An 11,849-nucleotide genomic window follows, 5' to 3' on the forward strand; every position below is an offset into this window, starting at 1 on the left:
GTTCTGTTCTGTCAGGACGTCTCGAAGATTTTTATTCTTCTTGATTTGTTAAAACAATAAATCGATATAAAATAATACACAACTTGTGTTACAGAGAAGCTAAAAATGACTGCTGATGTGGAGATGAGTTCTATAAATATATTTAAATGAAGAAAACATTTTTTTAATCAATTCTGGGAATTAATTTTCTACTCATTGGCATCAAAAATAGCAGCATAAACTCCAAACCTTAACATCACACAGAACTTCATCTATAGGGCAGAACTTGTGATTTTTGTGTCTCCTTGAGGTCTGACACACCACACACACAGGCTGCTGATCTTCCAGACAGAAGAGTTTGAGCTTCTCGTTGTGTAGCTTGCAGATGACGTCAGACGCCGCCGAGGATCTTCGGCCCTTCGAGAACGTTTCGCACAGCTTCTTCAGTGCCAGGTTCAGAGGAGGCTCCTTTTTTGAGGATTTTCTCCTGCAGATTGGACATTCGAGGGATTCTTTCATTTTCCAGAAGATCTGCAGACACGTCTTACACACGCTGTGACTGCATGAGAGCAGAACAGGATCTCTGAACATGTCAAAGCAAACAGGACATAAAAAATCTTCTTCAGAAAGAGGTCCCGATGTCGCCATTTCCTCAACAGACGCCGGGTTTAGTTTTAACGCGAGTCCAAATCTTCTGTCTGAGCCTCACTGTGACTTTAATGATCCTTAAATGGTCCTTTACTAAGAGTTTAGAGATGAGATATATTTAAAACCCAACAAATCACAGCACTGTGTTGTGGAGTGTCTGGAGTTGTGTTAGCGTCCGTCAGCAGACTTTACACAGAGTTTATCAGCTCAGAGTTACACTATAACTCACGGGTCATAAAATAAAAAGAGGAGTCACGCAGATGTAGATAACAGCTTCCTCCACCAGAGGCATTCAGTGCATTAATATGTTTGTACTGTACACAAATACAGTATACGTGCACGGTGGTGGTAGCATTGTGTTTACTGAGCTTCATCACTTCTCTGACAAATTCCCAATTAACTTACTGTCCAAATTATTATTATTATTATTGTTGTTGTTGATATTGTTGTTATTATACTCTGCAGTAATTCATTCATTAATAGTCATTAAGCTGTGAAAAAAGAGGACATGAAGTAAATTGGTGCGAGAGTAGAGGATGCCAAGAATAGGGTTCAGTGGAAACAAATGAACAGGTAAATTAGGTAGAATTTATTTGAATCCGGCTGCCAGGAAATGCCTCAAAGTCAAACCTAAAGGCGACGAGCTGATATGTCAGGCTGGAGATGGTGAGTGAGGTCCGAGACACACAAATACTGTCACACACTAACCTTTAATAACCTTTTATTTTCAGCCCACAGGAACTCAGGTGTGAATAAAATAATGTGCTTCCTGTATTTATGTGAAAGGCAGCTGTATAAGAAATGTATTGTTACTTGTATACATTCCTGCTGCCCAGATATATTATACATATTGCTTCTAGTCAACCATTAATAATTTAATAGACATCCATTATTTCACCTGGTGATTATTATTGTGATTATTTTTTACTTGTCCAAATGTTCATGGAGCTTCCTGCAGTTCCATTGCTTAAGGAGTCCTGAAGGTGAGACAGTGATGGAGCCTGCTGATTAGATTGGATACAAACAAGTCGACAGGTTGATGAAGGCGTGGTTTCCTTCTACAGTGTTAAACTTCTTCTGTAGCCATGGCAACGTTTTCAAATTTGGCCTTAAACTCAAAACACAGATGATGTGAGCTTACAACAATAAGCTCACTTCAAAAAACAAACTTCCAACTTCCTTGTTCGTGGATATTTAAAGGAAGCACGCACTAACATTAGATGTGAAGTATCGGCAGTTTCTGTTGCATGATTTTTGACCTCTTTTCCTGTTTGTTTCGACTTTCAAGACTTTACATTCCGGCCTTATTAAAGTCTTTTTCAAATTGAAATGGCTCCTTTTTTTTTTTTTTTATAAAAAAATAAATCTTTTTTATCTAAATATTAATTTCTACATCTAGCATCTTCTGTGAAATATTAGTGAAATATGTGTATTGAATATTATTGTTAAGAATAAAAAAGAAATGACTTTCAGCGGTTAAATTCTTATTTTTATTAATATGTTTCCAAATGATTAACTTATTTTTGCATGTAAACTTTTAGGATTAAATGATTCAATTTATATTCAATTCGTTTACATTAACACAGTTAAATTGCAGTTTTTACTTATAGGACTGCCCAAAAGTCTTGAATATTCAAAAGCATACAATATCTTAATTGAGAGAGAGAGAGAGAGAGAGAGAGAGAGAGAGAGAGAGAGAGAGAGAGAGATGGAGAGTCGGATAAGGGAGCGGCTGTTTATAGATGCAGTGATGTAAATGAGGACAACAACTAACTCACAACACGTCCAGGATGACGTACAATCTGTCATTATTTAATAAACAGTAGCTCTTCTTTATCACATTTACCATTTTCAATGTGTGCTATAATCAGTTCCTTTCGTAGTTCCCCACACTTTAATGTCTGTAGATGTTTGATGAAGGTATTTTAGGAAATAATTTACTTTCAGCAGTGATGATTATGTAAGAAATAACAATATTCTGGAAATGAGAAGACATTACTCCACTCTTGGATTCATGATATCAGTTGTGCCGTCTCCTACCCGATCAGTAGAACCACACCGTGTTCATCCTCCTCTCTGATTATGTTTAGCACTTCTTACATTCCTCTTCATCTAAGCCTTCTCCTTTTTACCCTTTAATTAACTTCTGAAACCTTTTAAACATATTTCCTTTATATATTTTCCATGTCTTTGTTTCATCTTTTTGTAATCAGAGTATTTCTGTCTTCTGTTTAAATATGTTTATTAAACTTAACCTTTAATACAGGCAGGGACACGGTGGCTTAGTGGTTAGCACGTTCGCCTCACACCTCCAGGGTCGGGGGTTCCATTCCCACCTCCACCTTGTGTGTGTGGAGTTTGCATGTTCTCCCCCGTGCCTCGGGGGTTTCCTCCGGGTACTCCGGTTTCCTCCCCCGGTCCAAAGACATGCATGGTAGGTTGATTGGCATCTCTGGAAAATTGTCCGTAGTGTGTGATTGGCACTCTGTCCAGGGTGTATCCTGCCTTGATGCCTGATGATGCCTGAGATAGGCACAGGATCCCCGTGACCCGAGTAGATCGGATAAGTGAATGAATGAATGAACCTTTAAAACCGGTCTAGACCAGTCATCTTTGATTGATGTGATCTGTATTGTGTAGGATAGATATATACTTTCCTCACGTCTTCATTAATACAAGTTCATACATATAAATATATAAAAAAAAGTCAAATTAGGAAAAAAGAAAGAAAAAAGTCATTCTAGAGAAAAGGGCAGTCAGAATAATGACTATGAAGGAAGTGAATCTTGATTAGGCACCAAACCCATCCCTCTGTGCATCCTGCACATCTTTTACCAGATCCATTTTAATCTTGGTTCTCCTTCAGTTCCTCCTTCAGTTCCTCCTTCACCATCAGCTTCTCCAGTCCAACGACAATGAAGTTCCTACTGACACTGGTGATCTTCTCTGCACTTTTCTCTGGAGGTAAGAACTCTCACATTCTCTCGAAACGTATCTTTAAATCAGGGCTTGGTTTGAGAAGTTCCATGGTGTAGTACAGGTGAAGTATTCTGCATTCATACACAATGTTGGCTGGAGGTGATGCATGGTGTGAGTGCTGCAATCTATCTATCTATCTATCTATCTATCTATCTATCTATCTATCTATCTATCTATCTATCTATCTATCTATCTACAGTATTTATCTACAGTATTTATCTATCTATCTATTTCTTTCTTTTACAGTGAGCTACACATTATATCAGTTGTAAACACTCATACTGTCCTTTTCACCCTTAAGTTTTATGAACCAAACCTTGAATAGAAGACAACACGCTTCCTTTAGCATACATTTATACATCTGCTTGTTCTGCAAAAGACTGAAGACACATCGGTGACTGATGATATATGTTGTGGGTATCAGGTAGCAGGAGTTTTATCCGGCGTCTCTTTGGATTACAGTTAACGCCTTAAAAATTTCATGAAACACAATAAATTTTCAGAGATTTTTTACAGATCTCACATGTGATCAGCCAGAAAAACTGATGAAATTAGCAAACAAAACAGACACAACATTCAATATACATCTATGTTTACAGCCTCACTCATATAAACACTGTTTGCACATTCACTTTAATGTAGCATTGTGTTGTGTGGTGTAGTGTTGTGTATCGCAGGGGTGGTTCTAGCCCTTTTTTAGGGTGTCTTCAGCCCCCTGTCTGTAATCTCAGCCTCCCTAAAACTATAAGGATCATTTTTACTTTCATAAATAAACAATAAAAATGACGTTAAAATGCAGGACATGTCGTCGATGGGAAAGAAAATTATTTATCAGTTTGATCCAAGAGCGATTTTATTTACTTTGCTTTTACACGCGCGTGCGTTGTAGTCTTTCAAAAGTGCGTCATCAGCTGTCTGCTTTATCTGAACGGAGAAGCACGGGGACGCGCAGCGTGCACGCGCAGTCAGAGCTGGAGGCGTTTATCTATAACGTTAATCGGCGGAAAGACGCAAAGACGGCAACCAAAAGCAGTGAAATGTCACTATTCTTATTACCAGAGTTGTAGCACAAACAAAATATTAATGCAAACAATCTATTCAATACTGAATAAAAATAACATTTATTGATTTGGTCTTTGTCTTGTGAATATTTTTTTTTATTAATGACTGCATTCATCGGACACACTGTTTGTAGAGAACACACACATGAACTGATCTGATTCAAGACTGGCATCATTACATCATGCATAAAATTTTATTGTCCACTTTTGCCATTTTTAATAATACCATAACTTTTGGTTTACTATGTAGTCATATAATATATAATATAAAACTCTTCTTGTTTTAAATGCTCACTGAGGGCTTTTAACCCTAAAGGTGAAATCCTAGAGCTGCCCCTGGTGTATTGTAGTGTTGTGTAGTGTAGTGATGTGTAGTGTTGTGCAGTGTATCATCTGTCTGCTCTCACTACACACTTTATGTGGTCAGGACGACTTTCTGTACAGTTGAGTAATTTCACTATGTTCTGTCAGCTCTACACAGCTGAAATGACAATAAAAGCTTCTGGACTGAATAGAGGTGGTCATGATTTTATTTACGATACAAGCTTCATGATTTCTGATATCTGTTGTTTATGTTACAGACAGACTGTTCTGTTTTACTGACTGTTTTTATGTTTTATTGTCAGAGTAACGGGACAGCTAACATTTTTATACCATTTACACAAGAGTGTATATTATTTCATTTAATTCTGTTTTCAATTCTCTATGTCCTTGTAGTGCTGTCGCTGACGTGTCTTTACGGCTTTAATGATCAATGTATTAAGATTGACTGTCCAGACCAGTGTGCCAGTCTAACTGCGTTGACAATAAACAGTAAGTACATGTCTATATTTTATATTCAATGTACGTTTGTCAGAAATGTCCTGAACATTTACTATATTAATAATAAATCAGTTACCGAGTCCTATTTTCTAATCACGTTGCTAAATTTAATGTTTTGTAGATGGCAACAATATGAGCGGTGTTTTAAAGACTTGTGCAGTACCGGACATTTGTTCACATGGGACTGTAAACCTGGGAGAATTAGTAGTAACCATCAATACCTTGTGCTGCAACACTACATTATGCAACAATGAAACACTGCCAGGTAAAAACAAAATGCGTTCGAAGGATTAAATGTCAAAATGTTAATTTCTACCAGTTTGGGTTTTTATATAGCCACAGGCAATAATCTGAGGAAGTACGTCACACTTCGAAAAAAAAAAAAGAGCTGCCGTGTGATCAGGTCCGGTCAAGGAACCGATCATGTTTTGTGTAAAGACAACGGCACAGCTGATTGGCTGACGGCAGGCGGACCGTGTTTAGGAATCTAGTTTGATTCTATACACCGTATTTCACCGCGATCAGCTTACAGTTAATAAGAAACAGCTGCTTAAATGCAGTCGATCCTTAACCACTTCCACTGATAATAAAGCTTATCGAGAGTTAAACTATTCTCAACTTTAACTGAATTTAAAATGACAATTTTACATAGACAGCAGACTTACATTCTAATTTATTTATTCAGTGTATCTAAAAGGTTCTAAAGATTCAACCACTGGATTTTGATAGTAATAGCCGATAGCAGTGTTCTTTTTTTTTTTTTATAACTATATATTATTGGAGTAATTCTTGGTGATTTTATTCCCCGGTTAAGTTCTTCCGGTTCCTTTGCCCAACGGGAGGATCTGTTACACCTGTTTCAATAATAACTGCACACAAACAGTGCACTGTGGAGGAAATGAAGACAGGTGTATTACTGGGACAGGTGAATAACTTATTTTTATCTCTGCATCTATTTCATCTCCTCTGTGTTTTCATTTGTGTTTTGTTCTTAATTCATTTACCTCTCTCTCTCTCTCACACACACACACACACACACACACACACACACACACACACACACACACAGCCTCTCATTTAGACACTACAGTGACCATGAAAGGATGTGTAGGTAAATCTTTCTGCAGTAATTTTCAATCATACTTCTCAGTGGGACATATGAATGCAAGTGTTCAGTGTTGTGAAGAGAACCTGTGTAACAGTGCTGAGATCTTCACCCTGAGTTTCCTCCTCATGATCGTCTCTCTACAGTCCTCCATGATCTTCTCCTGAACACTGATCGAGTAGCTCACTAAAAACAGCATGCAGAAGACATTTTATTTCATTTAAGCTTCACCTCTGCTGTATTGCATCATCACATATAACATATTCGTCATCTGTATTTTACTGAGCTTTTCATTGTCTGTAGTCTCTTTATATCACTTTAGACTTGGATATTGATCGTTTTATCCCACTTTGTTAATCTGCAAGAAATAAACTGATGCATATTCATTTTGCCTTTCTTAATTTTTAACTGATTTTGTACTGAACTTTTTCAATCTTGACTAAATGCTGTTACTTTCATTATTGCTATAAGAAATAGAGGGATGAGTAATAAGTAATGGGTTAAAGTAACTGGCTACAAAGCTAATATTTGTCCAAGGAGCAGTAATGTTTTAATTCCTTCATTGTTCATAAATACATCAGTAACTGGTTATGAGTTTATAATACAGAACAATAATATGGCATATTGTTTTATTAGAATTCTTTATGTAAGCATTGTTATTCTGCACCAAATTATTATTTCTTATATTTTAAGTTATTATTTGTTGTTATTTTCACATACAACCACACTACATTCTCTGGTCAAACTTGATTTTTGTACCTTGTTCATAAGATCTTTTACTATATGTAAAGATTAAACTGAATTTCAATTCAGTGAAAAACAATTAATTGTAATATGGAAATGTTGGAAAAACGAAAGCAGATCAAGGGCGTCGATTTGGGTAGGGACGGTAGGGACATGTCCCTACCAATATCCAGGGAACACTCAGTTGTCCCTAGCAATAATTCGACCAAGCCTATATATATTTATACATAAACACTGATGTCCGTAAGAAAATATTCTTACAACAATAGTTTTATGCACAAAATACGGGGAATGTTGTCCCCACCAATGTCAAAATCAAACTTATGCCACTTAAGCAGATTAATCCAAATAGTGTTCAAAGACCTGGCAGGTTTAACCTATTAACTTTCTACAGAACGTAGGATAATATAAGACATAAAATATAATAGTAACCAAATATAAAACATTCTGTACAACAAAGAAATAAGAAAACAAAACAACTGAACCACTAGATGCTGTTGATGAACCGATCAGATTTTGTGTACAGACTGCTGAACGGCCGATCGGCTGATTGTAGGTGATGTTTAGAAATGTAGATTCTATACACCAAATTTCAGCTCAATCATCTTACAGTTAACGAGAAACAGATGCTTAAATGCAATCAACTCCTCATACAACAGTCATCGATTCGGATGTAACGACCTTCAAACTGAAGCTGAGAGCCTTCAACTTTAACTACAATTCTATTATTCTAATTAGTACTCAGCTAAAATAAGAATTTTATCAATGTCCTAATATTTATAAATCTGAGTGTACATCTGAGGTCTGAATTTAACTTCTCAGTTCTGATTTTCTTTAACTTTTATATGTCTGCAAAGGCAACTCTAAGTTTTCAGTAGACTGAAGACATTTGTTTTTTGAGATTGTGTGGCAGATATTTTAAGTAAATGCAAATCAATATGTAAATCATTGTGGAACATTTCTCTAATAATCCTGACTAGTGAGTTCCTGGAAACACAAAGTTAACTCCCCCCATTTATAAACAAATGAAACTTATGGTAAAGGTTGTGGGTGTGAAATAAATCCCTCCTTCTATAAAATCCCACCTCACTGAGCATCACCATAAAAACCAGGCTTTGTTACAGACCGTTGCTCTTTACATTTACATTAAACGGTTGGCAGCTTCTCCTTTACTGTGGCCAAGCCTGATGCTGCTGTGCATCCTGCCCAGAAAAATCTGGACAGAGTTCGGCCAGGGTGAGCTGCACCCTTTTAGGTTACAATTGCCGTGAAATTGCATTTCACAAACGAGATCAGTCACATCTTTGTTCTAGTCGACTCCAGATCGGCTGTGAACTTAACCCATCAACATTGGGATAAGGATGTGGAGGATCTTCATCTGCCCACAGTGCTGCATGTTGCCCCCCTAAAAGTCACAGCCTTAGATAACCAGTCCATAAGGAACGGCTTCATATAGGAATAATCAGGAACAATCACATATCTGAACAATGCATTAACTCTTACGGGTCGCCGAAGTCAAAGTGGCCACTAGGGGATGACCCAGAAACAAGCTTCAATTCAAATTTAAAGCATCAAATTCTCCAAAAACACGAAAAAACCTATTTACCTAGTAAAGTTTATACTCTCAATAATTTTTTAAGCCCACACACAAAGCACAATATGATTCACAGCCTTCATACAATTAGAAAAAAAAATCGGACAAAACTAACCTAGGTGGCGCTAGACCGGTTTTTCCCTTACATTTAGACGCGTCTCTTTCTTCACTGGGGTAATATATTCCAACACAAATAATCCACAAAAATCCACACAGGTCCAAGGAATAGAAATCTGTAAGCCTTTTAATCCAAAATGCTCTGGTCGCGCCGCAAATATTCCGTTAGTGTTCTGAAAACTGGAAACAGAAGTGCGCCATCATCTGGTTTTGCCGCTCTAACTCCTAATTGGGATATTCAAAAATTCAAAGTCATATTTATAGCCCAGGTCCTAACGAATCAAATAAGCCCTCATTTGAGCCAATCGGTGCTTGTATGGCAGAGATAGACGGCTGAGAAGCCAATGGTGGCATGACCTCATTTTTGGGAACCCGCCTTTGACTGACAATTACTCCTTCCAATAGCAATGAAATGGGCTGGGACCTCTACAGCCGTTTAGCCAATAAGCAGACGATTCCAGCGGTATATGACATGTCGTATGTTCTTTGACTGTGTCTGCGTGAACTGGATGCGCAGAAGAATTCTTGCGTAATCCCTGACCTTTTGTCCCTCTCACAGCTCAGGGTGTCAAGTCACAGGCCTGTTTTCACACCAGAGTGATAGAGAGAGAGTCTAGGCTTGTTTATGGCTTGTCAGACTGAGCCTGCAGCCTTTTATTTCAAAGTTATATAGTAAACAAGTACACAAAAACGCTGCACCCGACGACCAGGGCCGTAGAAAAATATTCATATAAAATCCATTTTTGGGTCTTTTGACTTGAATTTTTTTTTGGTGAAAGCCATGACTCTCAGTTGTTGGTTTGTCCCTAACATGTTCCAGAAAAATAAGATTAATCAGTTTATCAGAAAAACAACCCAGGCGGACAGGAAAATCTGCATTCAAACCCAGTAAGGCCTAGAATCAAGCTGAAACTAGTTTCTGAAACTAGAGAATCTCTTCTTTCAAATGAAACCAGGCTCACCCTTGTGTGTCAAAGTATGTGGGAGCTGTACCACTTTTTGTTGGGCAATGCATATAGGCGGAGGTCCATAATAAATTTGAGATTTGCAGAGGGGGGCACGGTGGCTTAGTGGTTAGCACGTTCGCCTCAGTGGTTAGCACGTTCACCTCACACCTCCAGGGTCGGGGTTCGATTCCTGCCTCTGCCTTGTGTGTGCAGAGTTTGCATGTTCTCCCCTTGCCTGGGGGGTTTCCTTCCCGGTCCAAAGACATGCATGAAAAAGGTTGAAAAATTGTCCGTAGTGTGTGAGTGAATGAGAGTGTGTGTGTGCCCTGTGATGGGTTGGCACTCCGTCCAGGGTGTATCCTGCCTCGATGACCGATGCCGCCTGAGATAGGCACAGGCTCCCCGGATAAGTGGTAGAAAATGAGAGAGAGAGAGAGAGAGAGAGAGAGAGAGAGAGAGAGAGAGAGATTTGCAGCTGCACTACCTTCAGAACTGATGTTCTGGAAAATTAATCAACACTTTAAACAAAATCTTCTTCTGAAAGTGGTCCTGATGTCGCCATTTCCTCAACAGACGCTGGGTTTAGTTTTAACGTCCAAATCTTCTGTCTGAGCCTCTCTGTGACTTTAATGATCCTTAAATGTTTAGAGTTTAGAGTTGAGATATGGAGTTGTGTTAGCGTCCGTCAGCAGACTTTACACAAAGTTTATCAGCTCAGAATTACACTATAACTCAAGGGTCATAAAATAAAAAGAGGAATCACGCAGATGATCACGCTTCCTCCACCAGAGGCATTCAGTGCATTAATATGTATAAACACAGATACAGTATAAGTGTCCATGCTGTGCAAAAGTATTCATGGAACTGTAATGGATTAATTGGGAATATACATCATGCATGGACTTAATAATAATAGCACACTATACTGTAATGATTTCTGATAAAAAATTTCACACGTTTTCACCTCCATCACTCAATCCTGTGACATTAACACTGGTACCATCAGGAGTCATATAATTAGCTGAAAGAAGCTGAGTGTCATGTGATCTCAGTGTGTAATACTGTACATCCGGTGTTTATTAGAGAACATCCGAAACAAACTCTTTCACAAAGATGATAGAAAGAGCTATCAAAATAAATCTGGGACCAAGTATTAGTCATTAGTTATGTAACATTTTGAACATCCCTCAGAGCAATGTTAATTAACGTTAAAAATGATGTCCGAAAAGACCCTAGCAAGAGGCTAAGTGTAAGTAAAACACGTCACACCGTGAAGCTTGGTGGTGGTAGCATTGTGTTTACTGAGCTTCATCAATCTCTGACAAATTCCCAATTAACTTACTGTCCAAAAATTATTATTATTATTATTATTATTATTATTATTATTATTGTTGTTGTTGTTGTTGTTGTTGTTGTTGTTATGCAGTGCAGTAATTAATTAGTAGTCATTAGGTTTTGAAAAAAGAGGACATGAAGTTAATTGGTGTGAAACAAATGAACAGGTAAATTAGGTAGAATTTATTTGAATCTGGCTGCCAGGAAATGCCTCAAAGTCAAACCTAAAGGTGACGAGCTGATATGTCAGGCTGGAGATGTGGAGTGATGTCCGAGACACATAAATACTGTCACACACTAACCTTTAATAACCTTTTATTTTCAGCGGCGTGAATAAAAGCTGTATAAGAAATGGTCTGTTACTTGTATACATTCCTGCTGCCCAGATATATCATTCATATTTCTTCTAGTCAACGATTAATAATCTAATAGACTACCATTATTTCACCTGGTGATTATTATGATTATTTTTTCCTTGTCCAAATGTTCAGGAAGCTTCCTGGAAAACAAAGTCATAA

The 11,849-nt window shown here is 37.8% G+C and overlaps 2 protein-coding genes across 6 annotated transcripts in view; one reads left to right on the forward strand and one right to left on the reverse strand.

The window, feature by feature from the left end:
* The window catches only part of LOC113655366 (E3 ubiquitin-protein ligase TRIM35-like), a 29,406-nt gene extending 28,779 nt beyond the window's left edge, over positions 1–627 (reverse strand). For all 4 annotated transcript variants that reach the window (XM_047807101.1, XM_047807100.1, XM_047807102.1 and 1 more), the window contains exon 1: positions 229–627. In XM_047807101.1, coding sequence (XP_047663057.1) covers positions 229–627 — 399 coding nt within the window. The remainder of the gene's footprint in view (positions 1–228) is intronic.
* The window catches only part of LOC113654961 (urokinase plasminogen activator surface receptor-like), an 11,593-nt gene continuing 268 nt past the window's right edge, over positions 525–11,849 (forward strand). Inside the window, exons 1-6 of one of the 2 annotated variants that reach the window (XM_047807118.1) lie at positions 525–658; positions 3,494–3,591; positions 5,385–5,480; positions 5,611–5,754; positions 6,304–6,414; positions 6,559–6,980. In XM_047807118.1, the coding sequence (XP_047663074.1) occupies positions 618–658; positions 3,494–3,591; positions 5,385–5,480; positions 5,611–5,754; positions 6,304–6,414; positions 6,559–6,761 (693 nt within the window). In that variant the 5' untranslated portion in view covers positions 525–617 and the 3' untranslated portion in view covers positions 6,762–6,980. Of the gene's footprint in view, positions 659–3,493; positions 3,592–5,384; positions 5,481–5,610; positions 5,755–6,303; positions 6,415–6,558; positions 6,981–11,849 lie in introns of those variants that run through there. The other variant, XM_047807119.1, reaches the window with a different exon arrangement.

This window comes from Tachysurus fulvidraco, chromosome 23, assembly GCF_022655615.1.
Source record: "Tachysurus fulvidraco isolate hzauxx_2018 chromosome 23, HZAU_PFXX_2.0, whole genome shotgun sequence".
NCBI lineage: Eukaryota > Metazoa > Chordata > Actinopteri > Siluriformes > Bagridae > Tachysurus > Tachysurus fulvidraco.